At 45.9% G+C, this 21,425-nt stretch overlaps 1 protein-coding gene across 1 annotated transcript in view; it reads right to left on the bottom strand.

Moving 5' to 3' along the window:
• LOC144758378 (uncharacterized) overlaps window positions 1-21,425 on the bottom strand; it is a 687,536-nt gene that overhangs the window by 573,191 nt on the left and 92,920 nt on the right. Inside the window, 1 exon segment of the mRNA XM_078646424.1 lies at window positions 1-1,886. Within this exon segment, the coding sequence (XP_078502550.1) occupies window positions 1-1,161 (1,161 nt within the window). The 5' untranslated portion in view covers window positions 1,162-1,886.

The raw sequence follows: 21,425 nt of genomic DNA, 5'->3' as shown, positions 1-21,425 counted from the left end.
TTCCCCTGTGTGTGTTCACTGATGACCCCTGAGAGTTGAGGAATCACTAAAACTACTTCCACATTCACTGCAATGGTATGGTTTTTCTCCTGTGTGTGTTCGCTGATGTCTTTGAAGAACTGATAACCGACTGAATGCCTTCACACATTCATTGCAATGGTACGGTTTTTCCCCAGTGTGTGTTCGCTGATGGTCTTGTAGGCGTGATAACCAACTGAAGCTCTTCACACATTCACTGCAATGGTATGATTTTTCTCCTGTGTGTGTTCGCTGATGATTCCTGAGAGTTGAGGAATCACTAAAAATACTTCCACATTCATTGCAATGGTATGGTTTTTCCCCAGTGTGTGTTCGCTGATGTATTTTGAGGTGTGCTAACCGACTGAAGCTCTTCACACATTCACTGCAATGGTATGGTTTTTCCCCAGTGTGTGTTCGCAGATGTCTTTGGAGTTGTGATAACCGACTGAAGCTCTTCACACATTCACTGCAATGGTATGGTTTTTCTCCTGTGTGTGTTCGCTGATGTCTTTGGAGTTGTGATAACCGACTGAAGCTCTTCACACATTCAGTGCAATGGTACGGTTTTTCCCCTGTGTGTGTTCGCTGATGTTTCTGAAGATTTGATAACCGACTGAATGCCTTCATACATTCATTGCAATGGTAGGGTTTTTCCCCAGTGTGTGTTCGCTGATGTAATTTGAAGTGTGATAACTGACTGAAGCTCTTCACACATTCAGTGCAATGGTACGGTTTTTCCCCTGTGTGTGTTCGCTGATGTATTTTGAGGTGTGATAACTGACTGAAGCTCTTCACACATTCAGTGCAATGGTACGGTTTTTCCCCTGTGTGTGTTCGCTGATGTATTTTGAGGTTTGATAACTGACTGAAGCTCTTCACACAGTCAGTGCAATGGTATGGTTTTTCTCCTGCGTGTGCTCGCTGATGATCTTTTAGGAGTGCTAACTGACTAAAGTTCTTCACACATTCATTGCAATTGCATGTTGCTTCTCCTGTATGTGTTTGCTGATGGCTCTTTAGTAGTGATGATAAACTAAAGCTCTTGCTGCTTGTGTATGATTTCTCTTTCTTGGTTAGTGTCTCTGGGTCAGGTTTATAATTATCTGCATCCCATGACTGGGTTTCCTCAAGAGCTAACATGGTTGATTAAACACTTGTGTTATTCTCACATTCCCTGTATGTGTGTGGTATTTTGGATGGTTGATTTCAGATTTCACAATGAAATACAAAACATACACAATGAAATACAACACATATTATAATTGTGGCAAGTAAAGCTTCTTTGTAAGTGGTTATGTCTTTAGATTGAGGAATAGTTTTGCATGTTTATGAGTGAAGATTAGTCTTCCTTCTGGTCGAAGCAAATTGGGACAGTCTGTTGTAGATCAGAGACCTTCTCTTTCCTGTACCTCTTCAGTTGTCTGGCTCCACTCCCTTGGGCTTTTCTCTTGCTCCTGTGGTTTGGCCAGAAAGAGTTTACAATACACCTAGCGTGCTTAATGGTGGTCTGTCATCATCACAGGAAGCAGAGCAATGCTGTGTCCAACTCATACCGAACACATTATCAAAAGCTGGTGGTGGAGGCCTGTTAATACAGGAAGTGGTTTGTCAGTGTTGTTGCCTTAATTTTTTAAAGGTCGTTTTTTAGTCCTGTTCCGTGGAGGTGCCCAACTCAGACTCTTACATCCACTGAATTGCTCTTGACTGCCTCTTTGAGGATCTATCAGTTTATGTTCAGGTTTCTCAGTCTCTGACTGTGCAGCTCTTTTCCTGAATATTGGAGCTCATTTTTTGTTACCACTTTTTTCAGATTTGCACGATTACAGTCATTATTCACGATCATTTGTGCATTCAAGGCTGGTTTCCTATTGGATGAAAAGAGATTTAAAATCACTAAATGGAAATGTAAGAGTATGCAAATACACAATATTTAACTAGTTGTAAAAGACCATTTATGAAAGTTACCAAGAGATATTTCCCCATACACACATATTTAACTAAATGTTCTATTGAACATGTACATCTTACTTAATTTAGAAAAGGAGGTGATTTTTCAGTGTTTTCAGAGTAACTTAGTACAGAAAGAGCACTCACGGAGCGCCCACTTGCTAAAGGTATTGCTTTACGAAGACACACATGGCTAATATTTCATTTAAACAAGAAGGGATTGTGTAAAAAGAGATTGATCAGGATGTGCGGCTGTCACTTCAGTTTCAGAAATTGTATAACAGCAGTAACCCTTTGAAGACTACATGACAAAGAAAACTCTTCAGGAAGTATATAATAAAGGTAACGCTCGGGAAGTATATAATAAGGGTAACGCTCCAGGAAGTATATAATAAAGGTAACGCTCCAGGAACTATATAATAAAGTTAACCCTTCAGGAAGTATATAACAAATGTAGCTCCATTCACACTCTCCTTGACAGTACTTCGCAGTTTACACTGGAGGAGCTGAAGTTCTTACTCCTGTCTTTACTTTTCTGTTTGTTAAGTTATTTTTGCCACATTCCTAGGGATGGTCCAAGCATTTGTTGGAAGATTGCACCATTTAATATAGAGATTCCATCACAACTAGTAATATACCTGCGATATCTCTGCTGCCAGTACGTGTCTGCTTTTTACCTTTTTCTGCCTTTACCGTGGTATCTAGCTAAATGTCTTCCGTTTGGTGCCAGCATGCTCCTCGGTCAGTGGATGGAGCATTGGAAAACTAAGGCAAGATGTCCATTGCTTGAGGGTGAGTGCAGCACTTACACCTCTGGGTATTTCTTACATTCAGCTCCCTTATGGCTGCATACTCGCTCAGCAGGGTTCATTGACTGCTAAAACAGGGGAGTGACACAATGAACACAGCAGACATCAGGTAATGAAGTAATAGACAAACACCATGATAGTGTAGAAGGATCAAAAGCATCTTTAGAGAAGCTCGCCGGGGACATAAAAACGGAGGAAGTGCACAGGTAGCTACTTATGAGGTACAAACAGGGGAGGCGAACATGTAGGTACATGCTCCATTTTGGGTCTGTTTCAGGCTTTTACTGAGCTGGGAATTGGGGTGCACTGTATCTTAATCCTGTGGCTGATAAAGGCACTTGCTGCAAGGGTGTTACCACTTTGACCCTTTACAAGAGGGGAGCCGAGCCTTAGAAAGCACAACACCTGAAGGCTGCCTGCCCTGAGGGGAAGGTGAGGGTCTGGGTGTCAGAAAATATCAGCAAGGGACATAAAAGGATCCAAATAAACACAGCCCCAGAGAGGCGAAATCATCAGCCTAGATGGCGAAGAGCTGGGTCCTCCACTGTTTCCGGAACAGTAAGTGATATTGAATCTTTCTAAGGTTAGGAGGCATAGAATTCATTTGGGTTGGAGCTAAGACATGGAAGGAGAAACCTTTCGTTCTGTCTCTCCTGTGACGAGGGATGTGGGCCAGGTTTAGATTGGATGGAGCGTAGCGTTCTGGAGGGCATCTAAAGTTGCATCCAGGCAGCTAGGCTGGTTGCTCCTTAGAGCTCTGTTTGTTTAATTAAGTTTTAAACAGTTGTCGTGCATACGTTTGGCCAACGCTGATACACAGTTTTTAGATTTGACACAAAAGCCAGGCGACTCTGCCGACAGGGAAATATTTAGCTGAGTGTCATCAGCATACAACACTAGTGAGATATTCCAAAATATTTCACTACCTCTGCCAGAGGTCTGATGTAAATATTAACAAGCATTTGCAATGCAAATAGATCTCGCATTTGTGAGTTAGAGCTATTGACGTTGTGAATGCCAATTATTTATTACCTACATGTTTTATTTTTAGAGTGAATGTATGTAGTGTGCAAAATCCCTTGGAAAGGTCCTGCACTTCGTAATAAATATATTGAAAAAGACGCAAGGTGTGGATTGTGTCAACAATTGCTTGGCAAGTACCTCATGGGTGAAGTGTCGCCACATATGTACACCGTGGTGCTTTACTAATGAGAAACTCATTAATATAAGTAGTGCTAACAGACTAACCAACGCGATGGGAGCATGTGAATCCGTTTCCTGGCTTCTCTTTCATTTTCTAGACTATTTGACTCACTCTTCTGTGTCTTGGTTATCCCCCAAACACTTGGAGGCAATGAAGTTTGCCAAGAGGATTGGGGCAGGGGGGTAGGTGGGTTTTGGGGGTACATGAAAATGTATTCATTGCCTAGTTGTCAAAGTTAGCCCGGTGCTATCAGTTAAAAGTGTGCAGATATCATTAAGATTACTTTACTCGCATCTATAAGAAAATTGACATTATTTATACAAAATGCCAGAATGCGTGTCACTTTTCACAGTGCTGGTTGATTAGTTTGATTGCATTCATTTTTGTATTTAATCTTTTACATAGCATCCTAAGTAGGTTACCTAACCCCAAAGCCCCGAGTTGTTAAATGACCCATAGTAGGCAGTGTTTTACAGTTGAGCAAATGTGTCCAAATGTAATTTTGGTAGTGCCATGGAATGATCAGCCAATGAGGTACTCGATGGGCAGGTATTTAACGACAAGTTCAAAATGTACGGTATTGTGGCTGTTGTTTGTTTGTATACAACCACCTCTCTGAATGTGTTTATTAACACAGAGCTCCATCTACCAGACATTGCTCACAGAGGGGTGACTAAAGCACAGAACAAAATGTATTCATTTATCCTGAGTGTGAAGGCACCCGGAAGGTTTAGGTGCCCGCCCTGAGAGACTAGGGATCCCTGCGCTTCTACAGACTCTGCCGTGCTCCTATGCAACAGCAGGGCACAGCTCAGAATCTGCAGCTTCTGCTAAGAATAGGTGAGGGGGATGAGGTTGGAGCATGCAGGAGTTTCCGGCAGGTTTCCAGGTTATTGAAAGTGATGATTCTGACGGGAGGCAAAGGAGTCTGACTTTTGTCTGTTTGTCTGCACCAGTCTATTTCTCTACCAGTTACGGGGCTCACGCTCATGTATCCATTCATCTCTTTGTTAGAGGTGTGTGAGCCAATATATCAATTAGCAGGTAGAGCCATTCCGAGACAAGCCAAAGTGTATACGAGCCAGTGGGTGAACCGTGAAAATGATCGGCATGTTAATCATACAGTAAACATGATGCAAGTGTGTAAATGTGCCATAACGTCTCTTCAGAATTCAAAAAAGTGCATTTCGTTAGCGTGTCACTTCAATACACAAGATTATAGCGCTGAATTGAGAGGAAGTTATTAAAAGTGCTCGTTTTAAGCATGAGTTAAAACACTGCCGCTCCTCCGGCCTGACAACAATGCCAATTGGGAACTAAGGGGAGTCAGTTGCCATGCATACCCCGAATGTTGCCTAGAGTCTTAATAGATTTAGAGTAACATCAAAATCGAGTTAATTAAACACAAGAAGTTTTTGTACAGCACACATCATGAACTTGCATATTTCAAAGTGGCAATAATAAAGATGAAAACGGAAGTGCCAGCAGGCAAGAAAACACGAACGGCAGTGGGGGGAGTGGGCGGGGGGGGGGGTGTAAAGTCACAGACTGAGGGACGGGGCGGGTGGGGTGGGGAGACAGAGAAGAAAATAGTGTTAACAGTAAAGGGGCCAATAGCCGTGGAAGAATACAAATGATGAATGAGGAGGGACAAACAAGCCTCAAACCAATCGGAAGGCAGCACTTAAGACCAAAGCCAATGGGCAGAGTGGGCAGAGCTTCCATGAAGCTTCCACACTACAGTGTGTACTGCATGCCTCGCAAAGCGATGGTAGCGCGTTCACGCTGGAACGCTAGGCAAGACCTAAAAAGGGTAGGAATGAGCTCCGAACCCCGAGGGACACCAGGAGCCAGTCCTCTTTGTGATGAGGCGAAAGGGGAGGGTATAACTTTAAAAGACCACTTGTTCAAGTAGGGGACAACCAGAAGTCAAATATGAAGGTATAGATAGTTTTATTGTAGCTTCTTTCATCAGACAGAGATCCCACACACCTGCCTCAGCAACCACCACTCCTAGAATGATCGGAAGACCTGGAACAAACTAGAGTTCCAAGGATGACCAATCAACCTCGCGCAGCATGTCAATGAGGAAAGAGAGAGAACCATCATAACACCACTCCTTTAAAAAGAAGGTAAACCAGGCGAGTTAATATTACTGCATGTGAGACAGTGTCGAAGGTCGCACTTAAATCTAGGTGTATCAGAGCCTAGTATTTGCCAGCCTCTGCAGTACTGCAAAGGGATTCAGTAACTGTTAAAACAGCAATTTTTTTACTGTTTGACCGAATTCCATTTTGGGAACAATCTAATAGTTTATATTGTTCTAATTTTTAGTTAGGAGATTGTTTACATGTTTCTCCCCATCCTTGGACAGAAACGACAGAAGAGAAATAAGTCGATAGTTTTCTGGCTGAGTGGCATTTAGCGAAGGCTTTTTAGAAGAAGTATAACCTTGGCATGTTTCCATGATATTGATACTTCTTCAGTGCTCAGCAAGAGTTTGGCTAATTCTAGAAATATGGGTGTGACGCTCTCCTGAAATGTTAAAATATAATCAGGTTTATATGGGTTATCTGGAGATCCAGATTTCACTTGACGCATTAAGGTGGTGATAGAATCTGTGTTAAGTAGAGCCAATTGGTCCAAGGTAACCCATTGTGAGTGGTAGGTCCCTGTATCAAGAGAGACAGGTTAGACTGTTTTCTCACCCCTGTTAAAGTAAAGATAAAGATACCTGACCAAGCTTGCTGCAGTGGCTGTTAGAAGCTTCCGCTAATCCAGGAGTGGAGGTGGGTTTAATCAGGTTGTTCACAACAAAGAAGATTACTTTTGAAAGCTTGCTGCTGCTTTTGATTTGTCGGCAAATAATTTGACACAGGCTGTTTTAATCAGTTTCTTGTAGCATTTAATCGCTCTCAAGTATTGCATTCAGCATGATGCTGCAGCATGCAGCATCATAGGATTTGTAGCAAGCGCACTCTAGTTCTTTGAATTGCTTTTATGAGCAATGCTTTATAGAACCAAGCAACTGGGGGGCTGCTTCCTACTTTTATAGAGCTTGGCAGGAATAAAATGATCCAAGGCAGAATTGAGCCAGGCTTTGGTGTAAGTCTTCGCCCATTCTATATTGGAGTCTAATAGAGGCACACTCCTTTCGATTAACCTTGAAAAGACAGATGGGTCCAGTTTATGCCACTACCTTCTCATTGTGGGGTTACCGGTAATGTTTTTTTCAACGCTAGGTGCATCAATGGTCATAGGCACCCAATAATAGTTTGACCAGGTCTCTGGAATAGGGGGAGCAGTTTGAAGGGTGGCCAGGTTGTAAAACTCAGGGTTCAGCAGATGGCCAGCCTAGTAGCTGAATGTTTTTAATAACTGAGTGTCATGGTTTAACTGTGAGTGCAACACATAGCATATCAGAATGCCCAGGAACAGCGATAAAGCCTGTATAAGGTCAAGGACTACAACACCCAGAATTCTTAGAGCCTTCTTGTACCGATCCGGACCGCCCATATAATCACATGAGCAACCAGGAAGAACGTCGGATATTCTTCCTGCTGATTCCCAGATTCTTGGCGCTGCTTCTTATTACCTCGGCTGAGGTAAACAGGTTTATCCGATCCGGATCTGCCCTGCTAGGACTGTTGCCGCAGTACGTGCGGCGGTTTAGTTATTCCTAATCTTGAACGTCTTGTGTCCTCCGTTGGCTGAGCAGCAGTCTGCGCTCGTGCGGAAGACATTACGGGAGTCAGGTGTAGCTGGCCATTATTGTTTCCTTCTTGCCTGGTGTCCTCTATTGGCTGAGCATCAATCTGCGCTCGTGCGGAGGACGATACAGGAGTCAGTTAACGCTAGCCATTTTTTGTTTCTTACTTGCCTTGTGTCCTCCGTTGGCTGAGCAGCAGTCTGCGCTCATGCGGAGGACGGTTTGATAGGATCACGAATCTTTAGTTACCGGGCGGCATGGTCGGCTGTCTTTAACACTGGGTCCTCTGTTGGAGTACTTTGCGCTCAGAGTACATGCAGAGGACGGTTCGGATAGTACCGCTGTGCTGAGATGTGGCCACTGATCCTTAACCACAGGTACCAAATAACTCCCGCAGAACGCGGAACGCCTACAGGTACTATTATTTGATTGAACACTCTTCATTTGTTCTCTCACGAGTTATTAAGGGACACTAACTATCGGATCTGGGGGTTGTGTTTAATACCTTTTGGATGCCATATACCAGGGGGTCGTGTATGAGAGAAAGGAACGACGAAAGCGACATAGACGCTAGATACAGGGAGAGTGTTAAAAGTATTGATCTTTGTGCTTTATCGTTACAGATCTCCCTCCTTGCTGTTCCCTACCTTTCCCTCCCTCGCATGATCCTCCTAAGGTCCTGTGCCTTAACGGTATTCAGGCTGTGGTAGATCAAGAGGTGGAACCCTTTATACATCAATCGATCCCGAGGACATACGAAGTAACAGAATATCCGACCCACAGTTTATTGTCCTCCAGGTCGGTTGGTGTAAGAAATGGCCACCTTAGAGGATGTCATGGAAGCGCTGGCCACGCTACAGACTGAACTGACAACGTCCCGTCAGGAAACGGCTGATCTTAGAGCTAGGTTGGATGGGATCCAAAGGAACCCGTTTAATATGGGAGCGGCAACTACGCCTGCTGGAGCCATGGTGGTTGAATAGCCAGTCTCTATTCCCCTAGCAACCCCAGAGAGGTATCATGGGGATTCCGGCACGGTACAGGTATTCTTGACCCAAGTGTTATTACACTTTTCTTGTAAGCCTAAGTCTTTCCCGACCAATCAGGATAGGGTTGCTTTTCTTATTTCGTATCTCGCTGGAGATGCTGCGCAATGGGCGGTTCCTCTGGTGAATAGGAACGATCCCCTTCTTCACGATTGGGACTCTTTTAGAGAAGAATTTGTTAGAGTGTTCGATAGAAGGGCCGATTCCTATACTGCAGATAAGGAACTGTTGGAGTTGAGACAAGGCAACAAGGAGTTGCTGGTGTATCTTAATTCATTTCGACGTCTCGTAGTGGAGACTAAGTGGCCGGAGGCCAAGCAGGCTGCGTTATTCCACCAGGGTTTAAGGGAAGAATTAAAGGACGTTATTGCCCAGATCGATCCTCAACCCGCTACATGCGAGGATCTGATTAATCTGGTTTTGCACCTTGATCACCGTATGTCTGAGCGTAGGGGTGACAACAAGAAGAAGGAGAAACCTATGCCTTCTTTTGGATCTGGGTCTTCGGACACACACCAAGCAGCAAGGCCCGAACCTATGGACATAGGAGCTGTAAGGGCGGCGTTGACCAGTCAGGAGAAGGAGACACAGCGCAAACAGGGGCTTTGCCTGTATTGCGGCAAGCGAGGTCACTTTGTGAGGGAGTGTCCCGTAAAACCCAAATTCAACAGGTTTCGAGCCAGCAAGGTGGTCACGGCCGCTGTGAATCAGGTGTCGGAAAACTAGATGACTCCATGAATCAGGAAGGGGATACCTGGAGTCCTGCAAACATCCCTTCTCTATGTTACCAGGTTCTCGCTGAACAATGACATTTGTACATCAAGGTTAGTTTGTTGTTACAAAAGGAATGGATATCTGTGGATGCGATGGTGGATTCAGGTGCCACGGGTTTCTTCATGGACTGGGATAAGGCCAAAAGATTGGGTATCGGATTGATCCCAAAAGATGTACCGGAGGAGGTCTATGCGGTTGATAGGAGAAGACTAGTGAACGGACCCATTGGATATCATACAGTAGAGACTCTGATGCGGTATGGGCCCCTACATCTAGAGACGATTACATGGAACGTCATCAAGGCACCACAATATGGGATCATTTTGGGGCTACCATGGCTACAGAAGCACAACCCATGCATCAATTGGATCACCAAGACGGTGACCATGAACTCCCTGTACTGTAATGAACACTGCGACACAGACATCGTGAATCCTGCCAGATCATTGGCATGTGGACTAAGCATAGCCACAGCAGCTGAAAAAGAGGTGCAGTTGCCAGACGAGTATCTGGAGTACACAAGGGTGTTTGACAGTGTTCAATCAGAAGTGCTCCCTCCGCATAGGTCATATGACTGTCAAATTGACCTAGTTCCAGGTGCGGTGATTCCCATAGGAAGGCTATACGCCTTGACTGAGCCCGAGAATCTACACCTGAGAGACTATCTTGACACCTTACTAGGATTGGGCTTCATCCGTCCCTCGAAGTCTCCAGCAGCCTCGCCTCTCTGTTTCATACCAAAGGCCAACGGAGAGCTCAGGGCTTGTGTGAACTTTAGAGCCCTGAACGCGGTCACGGTAAAGAATAGGTATCCCTTACCCCTCATCAGTGTACTTCTGGAACAGGTTAAGAATGCCCGTATCTTCACTCAACCTGATCTCAAGGGGGCCTATCACTTGGTGAGAATGAGAAAAGGGGACGAGTGGAAGACGACGTTTAAGACCATGTACGGGTTGTACGAATATCTAGTTATGCCGTTCGGGCTCTGCAGTGCCTCTGCGGTCTTCCAGTACTTCCTCAACGACGTCCTCAGGGAAATACTGGATCTGTATGTCATAGTATACATTGACGACATCCTTGTGTATTCCAAGACAGAAGAGGAGCACGTTCAGCATGTGGCATCCGTACTCCGGATTCTGCAGGAAAACCACTTGTTCTGCAAGCTGAGCAAGTGCGACTTTCATGTGACTACGGTCAAGTTCCTGGGAGTCATGCTGAGCCCGTCCGGTCAAGAGATGGGAGTACGTAAGATTAAGGCGGTTCAGGATTGGCCTCCTCCCAAGAACGTTAAGGACGTGCAAAGCTTTCTAGGATTCGCTAACTTTTATTGGCGCTTCATAGCCCATTTTTCCAAAACGGTGGTGACTATCACGCGTCTGCTGAAAAATTCGCATAAGTTCGAATGGGATATCAAGGCTCAGGCTGCATTCGAGGCATTGAAGAAGGCTTTTGTATCGGCGCCGATCTTGTCTCACCCGGATCCAGAGAGACCCTACATCGTGGAGGCAGATGCGTCGGAGGCGGCTTTGGGAGCTGTGTTGTCACAAAGGCATCTCTCCACGGGGCAGATGCATCCGGTGGCCTTTTTCTCTCGTAAACTCAATGAGGCTGAGCTGAACTATCATATCGCAGAGAAAGAGCTGCTGGCCATTAAAGAAGCCTTTACTGAATGGAGGCATTTCCTGATGGGGGGCTCAGCATGTCGTTACGGTCTTCACGGACCACAGAAACCTGCATTTTATGACCGCAGTGAAACATCTAACTCCCCGCCAGCTCAGGTGGATGCTCTTCTTTTCTGGGTTCCAGTTTGTTATCATTACAATTGGGGGTGGGGTCGCACACTACTCACACCAGCGGGATCGCCCCTAAGGACTGTGGTAAGTGTAGTTCGTGTTCCGCGATGCATCTTCTTTCGATTCTCTGCTATCTTCGCTATCTTCGCCATCCCTGGACACGTGTTTCGGGGTATTTACCCCTCATCAGCAGGGATTAGGCCGTGTTCTGGGGTTGCCGGTGGCTGCCAAATATTGCCAGGTTTAGTACCACTCAGGCGCGCAGGTGCGGGGTCCCAGGCTCGTCAGCCAACTGCTCGAGGGAGCTTTAACATTACAATTGGGGGTGGGGTCGCACACTACTCACACACCAGCGGGATCGCCCCTAAGGACTGTGGTAAGTGTAGTTTGTGTTCCGCGATGCATCTTCTTTCGATTCTCTGCTATCTTCACTATCTTCGCCATCCCTGGACACGTGTTTCGGGGTATTTACCCCTCATCAGCAGGGATTAGGCCGTGTTCTGGGGTTGCCGGTGGCTGCCAAATATTGCCAGGTTTAGTACCACTCAGGCGCGCAGGTGCGGGGTCCCAGGCTCGTCAGCCAACTGCTCGAGGAAGCTTTAACATTACAATTTGGGTTGGGGTCGCACACTACTCACACACCAGCGGGATCGCCCCTAAGGACTGTGGTAAGTGTAGTTCGTGTTCCGCGATGCATCTTCTTTCGATTCTCTGCTATCTTCGCTATCTTCGCCATTCCTGGACACGTGTTTCGGGGTATTTACCCCTCATTAGCAGGGATTAGGCCGTGTTCTGGGGTTGCCGGTGGCTGCCAAATATTGCCAGGTTTAGTACCACTCAGGCGGGCAGGTGCGGGGTCCCAGGCTCGTCAACCAACTGCTTGAGGGAGCTTTAACATTACAATTGGGGGTGGGGTCGCCCACTACTCACACACCAGCGGGATCGCCCCTAAGGACTGTGGTAAGTGTAGTTCGTGTTCCGCGATGCATCTTCTGTCGATTCTCTGCTATCTTCGCTATCTTCGCCATATCTGGACACGTGTTTCGGGGTATTTACCCCTCATCAGCAGGGATTAGGCCGTGTTCTGGGGTTGCCGGTGGCTGCCAAATATTGCCAGGTTTAGTACCACTCAGGCACGCAGGTGCGGGGTCCCAGGCTCGTCAGCCAACTGCTCGAGGGAGCTTTAACATTACAATTTGGGTTGGGGTCGCACACTACTCACACACCAGCGGGATCGCCCCTAAGGACTGTGGTAAGTGTAGTTTGTGTTCCGCGATGCATCTTCTTTTGATTCTCTGCTATCTTCGCCATTCCTGTACACGTGTTTCGGGGTATTTACCCCTCATCAGCAGGGATTAGGCCGTGTTCTGGGGTTGCCGGTGGCTGCCAAATATTGCCAGGTTTAGTACCACTCAGGCGGGCAGGTGCGGGGTCCCAGGCTCGTCAACCAACTGCTCGAGGGAGCTTTAACATTACACTTGGGGGTGGGGTCACACACTACTCACACACCAGCGGGATCGCCCCTAAGGACTGTGGTAAGTGTAGTTTGTGTTCCGCGATGCATCTTCTTTCGATTCTCTGCTATCTTCGCTATCTTCGCCATCCCTGGACACGTGTTTCGGGGTATTTACCCCTCATCAGCAGGGATTAGGCCGTGTTCTGGGGTTGTCGGTGGCTGCCAGTTTGTTATCACTTACCGTCCTGGTGTGGAAAACAGGAAGGCTGATGCTTTATCCCATCAATCCTCTACTGAGTCCACGTCTCCTCCACCGACCCATGCAATAATCGACCCAGCTAACGTCGTGGGAGCGATCCAGCCTGGAGCTTTTCTTCAGGGTGTTTTGAAGGGGGTACGTTCCTTCTTGTGGAAGACTTGGTTGGGGAACCATAGGGAATGGCGGCTGAAGGATGGTTTCCCTCTCCACAATGGCCGTTTGCTTGTACCTACTCCTAGGCTGAGGACGCAGGCTTTCCTATGGTGTCATGAGTCACCCAGTGCTGGTCACTTCGGGGTGGGTAAGACCGTCGATTTACTCCTCAGACAGTTTTGGTGGCCTTCTCTTCAGAAAGATGGGCAGGCATGGGTTTTGTCTTGCGAGACATGCGCTGCCATGAAGACGGATCATCAAAGACCTCAGGGGTTGCTGCGACCTCTGCCTACTCCTTCTAAGTCTTGGGAGAGTATTTCTTTGGATTTTATGGTTGGCCTGCCTGTGAACCAGGGGCAGACGACTATCTTGGTGGTGGTGGACTATCTCACCAAGATGGGTCATTTCATCACCTGCAAACAAATACCCACTGCTGGCCAGCTGGCGAAATTACTGATGACACATGTGGTCCGACTGCATGGATTGCCCAGCGTTATCGTATCAGACAGGGGGTCACAGTAAGGATGAATGGGTGGATTGCCTGTGGGTGGCGGAGATCGCATATAACAACGCCACGCATGGGTCTACTAAGGTGTCTCCGTTCTACGGTAACTACGGCCATCATCCGAGGTTCCTTCCTTTTCTTCATCCCATGAGTGAGGAGAAATTTCCTGAAGTGGCAAGAAGGGTGGAACACATCAGGGACACACTGATGGACGCACGGAGACGCCTGCTGCAGGCCAAGACTGTATACAAAGCATCGGCGGACAAACACAGGAGGCCTGGTCCTTTGTATCGTGTGGGTGACTCGGTCTGGTTGTCTACGAGAAATGTGAGATTTCGGAAGCATAGTATGTTCCATCCGAAATTCATCGGTCCTTATGTGATCGAGCGACGCATCAGCCCTGTTAACATGTGTTTGAAACTGCCGTCCCACATGAGTATTCCATGTTTCTTTGCTGAAGCCCTTATGTTCGCCCATGCAGAGGAAGCCGTCACCTCTTGTGGTCGATGAGGTGTTGGAATATGAGGTGGGCGGCATCAGAGATTCCAGGTGGAGAGGACGCCGCTTGTGGTATCTGGTGGCTTGGAATGGGTATGGTGCGGAGGAGGACTCTTGGGAGCCTGCATCTTTCCATAAGAAGTATCCTTTGAAGCCTGGGCCTTTGTTGCACTCTCCCTAAAGGGGGATGTACTGTCATGGTTCAACTGTGAGTGCAACACACAGCATATCAGAATGCCCAGGAACGGCGATAAAGCCTGTGTAAGGTCAAGGACTACAACACCCAGAATTCTTAGCGCCTTCTTGTACTGATCCAGACCGCCCATATAATCACATGAGCAACCAGGAAGAACGTCGGATATTCTTCCTGCTGATTCCCAGATTCTTGGCGCTGCTTCTTGTTACCTCGGCTGAGGTAAACAGGTTTATACGATCCAGATATGCCCTGCTACGACTGTTGCCGCAGTACGTGCGGCGGTTTAGGTATTCCTAATCTTGAACGCCGTGTGTCCTCCGTTGGCTGAGCAGCAGTCTGCGCTAGTGCGGAGGACGCTTTGATAGGATCACGAATCTTTAGTTATTGGGCGGCATTGACGGCTGTCTTTAACACTGGGTCCTCTGTTGGAGTACTTTGCGCTCAGAGTACATGCAGAGGACGGTTCGGATAGTACCGCTGTGCTGAGACGTGGCCACTGATCCTTAACCGCAGGTACCAAATAACTACCGCAGAACGCGGAACGCCTACAGGTACTATTATTTGATTGAACACTCTTCATTTGTTCTCTCACGAGTTATTAAGGGACACTAACTATCGGATGTGGGGGTTGTGTTTACCACCTTTTGGATGCCATATACCAGGGGGTCGTGTATGAGAGAAAGGAACGACGAAAGCGACATAGACGCTAGATAAAGGGAGAGTGTTAAAAGTATTGATCTTTGTGCTTTATCGTTACAGATCTCCCTCCTTGCTGTTCCCTACCTTTCCCTCCCTGCTTGATCCTCCTAAGGTCCTGTGCCTTAACGGTATTCAGGCTGTGGTAGATCAAGAGGTGGAACCCTTTATACATCAATCGATCCCGAGGACATACGAAGTAACACTGAGCTAATTGGAAAGTGGCCATGTCATTAGTAATATCATGAATTTCTTTATTGTTGATTAGATCAAGATGAAGATTAAAGTCTCCAATTATGCTCAAGTTGGACAATTGAAGTGAGTGCAAGGTAGGGCACTCTATTAGAGATTCCCTGGGGAAGCATCGGAGCAGAGCACTGACTACCGTCCCCAGGCTCCAGTACATGCCGCATCACACTTCCTGTGCCCGGAGGCGCTTAAAGGCAGCAGCGAGGTCCCGCTGTGGGGGTCGCATCGGAGCAGAGTCAGGGCATTGACTATAGCCCCCAGGCTCCACTCACAGCGTGCCTCTACATTTAGTGGGAAACCAAACAACGCTACCTCCGTAAATGGTAAATGAAAACGAGGCCATGCGACACTGCCCTCCAAGTGTCCTGCCAAGAAGATCAGAAAGGTGCCAACATTCAGAGACTACATTTCCCTCATTGGTGTGATCTTCTTGATAACTTTAAACAACTTTTGCGACTGATCTAGATTCTATAGCTCGCACCTTACAAGGTTAGCACAAGAAATGACAGTAGATTCCAGTGGTAGTCTAGCTACTTCTATCCTCTAACCACAAACTAAGGTCATCCCCTCTGATGTCTGTAAAACTCTTAAAAACGAGGATTGTGAAAGTCATAATTTGTGTACTAATTGTGAAAACATGATCCTTGGTCATGAGTTAGTTAAATCGCCCTCTAATTCTATTGGTCATCCTTGTGTTGAAAATCAGTGGCTCCCAGCAGGGATCCTATAGGTCCAGACCATGTAGATCTGGTCCCTAGGTGTTGCCTTCCGCAGGTGACCATACAAGATTCTATGGGTAAGGGGCAATCACATGACTTATGAAGACCGCTGGATAAGGTAAATCTCCCATCTACTCAGGCCCATAGCAGACCAAATCACCAATACATGGACTCCTGCAGCTTGTCACAGTGTTAAAATGTTAGTCAACGAGCCTTTATTACGTCCCAATCTTAGAAAATCTTCACTTCAGCTGATGGCCAAGGGTTGACACTGAATGACTCAAAACTAAAATAAAGGTAATCTCATCCAAAATCATTTGATCAAGACCAGAAGAACACAGTGTATTAGGTCTGATGAAAAACAACCAATATTGACTGGTTATTTCAAACTTTGATAATGAATGGCTTGTAAGAGACCTGTTAGGGAGTTTACCGGTTGCCCCTTCACTCCATTCTCAGATTCATGCAGTATCGTTGGGCTTTTTCTATAGGTCGCACCAGTACGTAGTTCCACCGTACTCACTCAGGTCCTTTCTTTAGTGAGAACTGGTCATAAGCCTGCCCAGGTGGCTTTTAATGCCCTTGCCCTATCAAATAGGAACTCATTGTTGGAAGATATGGAAGCATGTGTTTGACTGATCGCTCCACTAAATCATTTGCCTCCTCAGTCTGTTCTTTATAACGATTATCAAGCGCTTTCTGGTCTGGTACCCATGGAGAGGATTCAGTTGGTTGTTTTAGATTCACTGAGCAGTATTACATCCTTACCAATTGACCCTACATCATCCTTCTCACCAGTACCGACAGCGATTCGGTTGCAGGAGTCCCTAAGTGATATAAAGTTTCGCATAAAGTGTTTACGAATTCTGATACTATCTGCTTTAAGGAAAACTGTGCAGAGCAGTCGGTCTATGTTAATGGCTACAGCTCCTTTGTTATACCAGCAGTTCCATCAGCAGCAGGTAGATCTACTCAGAATTATAGCAAACAGGATTACCCTAGGTAATGTGACCTATATCAATAACGTGCCCCATTTCCATGTAATCACGACTGAAGGTTCTGGGAAAATTGATTTGTTACGGATTCAGTTTTAGAATAATAATTTTAAGATTCCTACACAGGTGACAGATGAGTTGGCGGGAATATTGGAAGTTCTGTTAACATACCACATATGTTCAAGTTTTTTTTATCTGAGCTGGGGATTTTCATGTGTACTGTAGCCCCAAATCGGACAAACGTATTTGTGGGGTAACTGACAATAATGATTCGTTACTAGTCCATTTTTATGCATCCTAACTACGGAAACATTTCCAACAGTTTTTCCATTAACTTAGGACCTAGTTATAATAAATCTGTGTCACTCCACGACTGGTCAACCCCTCCCCAGCTCCAACGTACTGGAGTTACCTTGACAACTGATTTTAAAATTATTCAGACAAATTTGAAAAGATGTATTAAGTCCTCCATAGCCAAGTTGACAGAGTTCTGTGATCATGCTTTCCTTCTTTTTTTGTTTTGTGTGGCCTCTTTCTGCTAAGTCAAGCTCTATAAATGCCCCAAAACCGATTCGAAAAAATGGATCTACTCTTAAATGTGAGAAAATTAACCCTATTACCTTCCTCCCAAAGGTTGTAAAAGAGGTGTTACCTGACACTGAATCCTGCTTAGACTCCAACACTGATAGTCATCAAGTAGTAATAGCATTTAGTAAAATTTTAACATCTATAAATTCTAATCCTTTATATCCAGCTACAAGAAACACTCCATCGACGATAAGGGGGTTTGAGACAAATTGCTTGAAGGCCTCCAAAGATCTTTACACTGCTCTTAAAACAAGTCCCAGAAACAAAGATTTGATAAGGAAGCTACGAGCTGACTATAAGATAGCTAGGGCGGTGAGAAAAAAGGAGTTATGGAATGAAGCATAGGTAAATTTGTGTGAGGCTTCGAGGAGTAAAGATAGCAAGGCATTTTGGAGGGTGGTAAATGCCCTTCTTCTGCAGGATCAGGGCAGCCCCTCTCTTGATATTCAAATAGATCAATCCACCTGGCTGTCTGACTTCCTACGCATTTTTATTGTAGAGATGGATAGCGCTACAAAAAATTTTTAGGACTTGATGACTGCCCATTTGGGGATGGAATTCTCATGTGAGGAAATTGAGCTTGCACTCTCTCAATCACCTGCCCTAACGGCAGCAGGTTCGGATGGGATTCCTCTGGAGTTTTTCTTTGTACATAAACATTTATGGGCGTCATTCTTGACCCATGTTTTTAATACTGTTTTTCAAAGTGGGACCCCCGGTATCGTGGAAACAATCCATGATCATCGCCATATATAAGAAGGGGGATCCCTCGAATCATGCAAATTACCTCCCAATCGCCCTGCTGGATAGCGCTGCCAAACTAATGGCGAGATTGCTCCTAAATAGACTGGAGGAGTGGGCATTTGTTAATAATGTTTTAGCTGAGACACAATACGGGTTTAGAAATAGGAGGGGTACGATAGACCACGGACAAAATTCACCCTTACTTGCAGCAAAATATGTTTGTGCAAAAAAGGATCGTTTTTTTATGGCTTTTGTGGGCTTGTCCGTGGCCTTTGACTGCGTAAACCACTCAGACAACGCCATAATTCTTTTTATTAGGGAGATGTATAGAGAGACAGGGGCAGTAGTCAGATTTGGTAAACAGGGGGAATGTTCGGAAATATTTTAAATTAAAAAGAGCGTGTGACAGGGGTGCGTCCTTGCCCTCTTTCTTTTTTCCTTGTACACCAATAAATGTAATGAAGTTTTGACCGCGCAGTGCAGAGATGTTCCATCAGCAGGTGGCTTATCGTGTCATATTGATATGCTTTGCCTTCGCACTGTGTTAAGTTAGCATGAGCTTATTAGGAGTTTAAACACCATTTTACCTTTCTGCTGCTTCTGCACACGGCACATATTGTTATTAGAGCCTTTAGCCTAGTAGAATATTTTGCTTCTCACGAGAATATGTTTTGCTACTAGTATCAGCTTTGCTTGGTAAGCTATGTCTGTACAGTGAGTGCCGAGGCCTTCAAGGTTAGTTCAACACAGTGGTTGTTGTGAGGTTTGATCTTCGCACGTTCTAGACATAACATATATGCAGCTGCGGCCAAATTCTGGCTTTAGGCGCATTTAATATTGCACTGCACAGAGCATTAACACACACTTGATGATGCTTTGCATGCAGAGAGCTGGTGGAAGATGATGTGATCCCTTACCACTAGGATCAGAGGTAAGGGGCCTCCCTGCTAAAACCCAAAGAGACCTTCTTAGATATAATATAATATACTAGCAAGGGAGGGTGAGAATTAGGTGTCTTTTAGCCTTCTTCCCTCTAGCATTTTAACATGCTTTCACCCTTTGTATTCTATGGACTAGTAACTATGCTGATTACTTTGTTTCTTATAATATGTTTACTTGTATTAGCTAAGATACTGCGCTTGAGAACACTGCATTAGAAAATAAACATTTCAAATGTGCACGCGTCCTCATTTACTCCTCGTTCTGGATTGATATGATTGTATAACGAAAGAGTGTTCATGTGTTCCACGTTACCTGAGGTGTTCTAAGTCCATGTTCTGGGTTGTCTAAACATTGGGAGTTTGTAAGAACCAATGAGACACCGATTGCTAGTCTGGTAGGGGATTTTGGGTACTAAGGTGAGTTTTGGCACACCCTAATTCACTGAGGTTCCAAGTCTCTATGCACAGTTCTGTGTAGGCGCAAAATCCCTGCGACAATCGCTGCCTGCTCTCTTCTATGCAGATGATGCAGTTTTGATGGCCAGGACACCCCTGGCCCTACACCGCTTGATTGGGTCTCATTCAACTTTCAAGGCTGAACTGGGTCTGCTTCTTAACAAATCAACAACCTTCGTTATGATAGCGGGACTGGGAAGGAAAAAATCTACTTCATTCCATCTAGATAGGTTTTCTCGGGAACGGGCACAGTTCTTTATTAGATCGAGCCTGAGCCAGCATGAAGGCACTGCTCTGTGGAGATCTGTGGTAGTTCAGTACAGTACGGAGAGAATACTTTGCTCAGTCCCCGACCTTATTTATGATTGGCTTGTGTCTTTGTCCTGCATAAATGCTGACGTCTGATTCATTATGAGGCTTTCTAGCCCCTCCTTAGAAAGGGCATATCCCCATTTGTATTCTGCCGTAGCTACTAGCACCTTTTCTTAGTTGTTACATGGTGTTCCATTTTCTGTAATGAGTTTTTCCTACAGCAGGCACGACGACCTACCCAGCCGGGACAATGGCGTAGCCGATTTTCCAAGCGCTGCAATTTTATTTGCAACTTCAAAGCTGCATCTGCTCCTCCTCCAGCCCCACCCACGTCTTCATCAGCGGCAAAAGCCTGTTCCGGTCATAGTGATCAGCCACTGAGCTGGGCTCAGAAAGGCCCGCCTCCCCTACTCCCCTGCAACATCTGACCAGCAGCCCATGTGGCTGCAAGGAACGCGATGCACGCCAGTACTAATTTTCTTAAATGTAAAATATTAGCTTACTTCCTAGTATAGATTCGCAAATGGTACACTTATGCCATCTACACTGCGTGTACACGTTAGTTCTCCGAAATGCATCCTAACTAAAACGCTTCCAAGTTAGACATAGAAACCTAATTATAAAGCTTCTGTTTTCAATAAAGGTTGTGGAAAACAATGGGCAAGAGCTCTCTTGCAACCAACCTTGTTAATCTCTCCCCACCTCTGAAGCTATTTTGGCCAATCAGAAAGGAGATTGTTGTCCTGCAACCAGCAATCGTGTTGCTCATTCCACATGTGCAGGTCATGCTGGGAACGTGAAGGTAATGGCTGCCTCCTATTGCTCCAACACATAACTGCACCAGCTCTGGACCCCCGGGCTCGCGGATTCCGGAGAACTGGTCGCTTTGCAATCTGGACTCCCTCTCTCCCGTGCTGTTCCGAAGGGCTGTCAATATGATAGATAGCTGCAAAAACAACAGCAGCACCACCAGAAGCAGGACTTTCAGGACATCTGTACCTGCTCAGGATTTCGAAGCAGTCATGAAAGACAAGTAATGCCTTGATCTGAACAGCCAGAAAAGTCTGAAGGAGGGGCAGTGAGTCTGTGGACGGGGGCGTGAGGGCAAGCCATGCAGATATGACTTCAGCTTGGGCTGAAAATCCTGTGCATGAGCCGGTGTCTGCCTGCCCCTGCTGCACATTCCTGTCCGCAGTGCACACATCCCACCCCTGCCCAGACCTATGCAGATCAACCAGCCACACCCGGGTCCTATGTCAGCAGCCAGGGGGCGTGTAAATGTTTTCTGTAAAACCACAGAAAAAACATGCCCTTCTCAAAACATTTCACAATATAGTTGCTCTTCAGTGCACACA

The sequence above is a fragment of the Lissotriton helveticus genome, chromosome 1_1 (genome assembly GCF_964261635.1).
Source record: "Lissotriton helveticus chromosome 1_1, aLisHel1.1, whole genome shotgun sequence".
Taxonomy (NCBI): Eukaryota; Metazoa; Chordata; class Amphibia; order Caudata; family Salamandridae; genus Lissotriton; species Lissotriton helveticus.
This window is presented reverse-complemented; position numbering and strand designations above follow the sequence as displayed.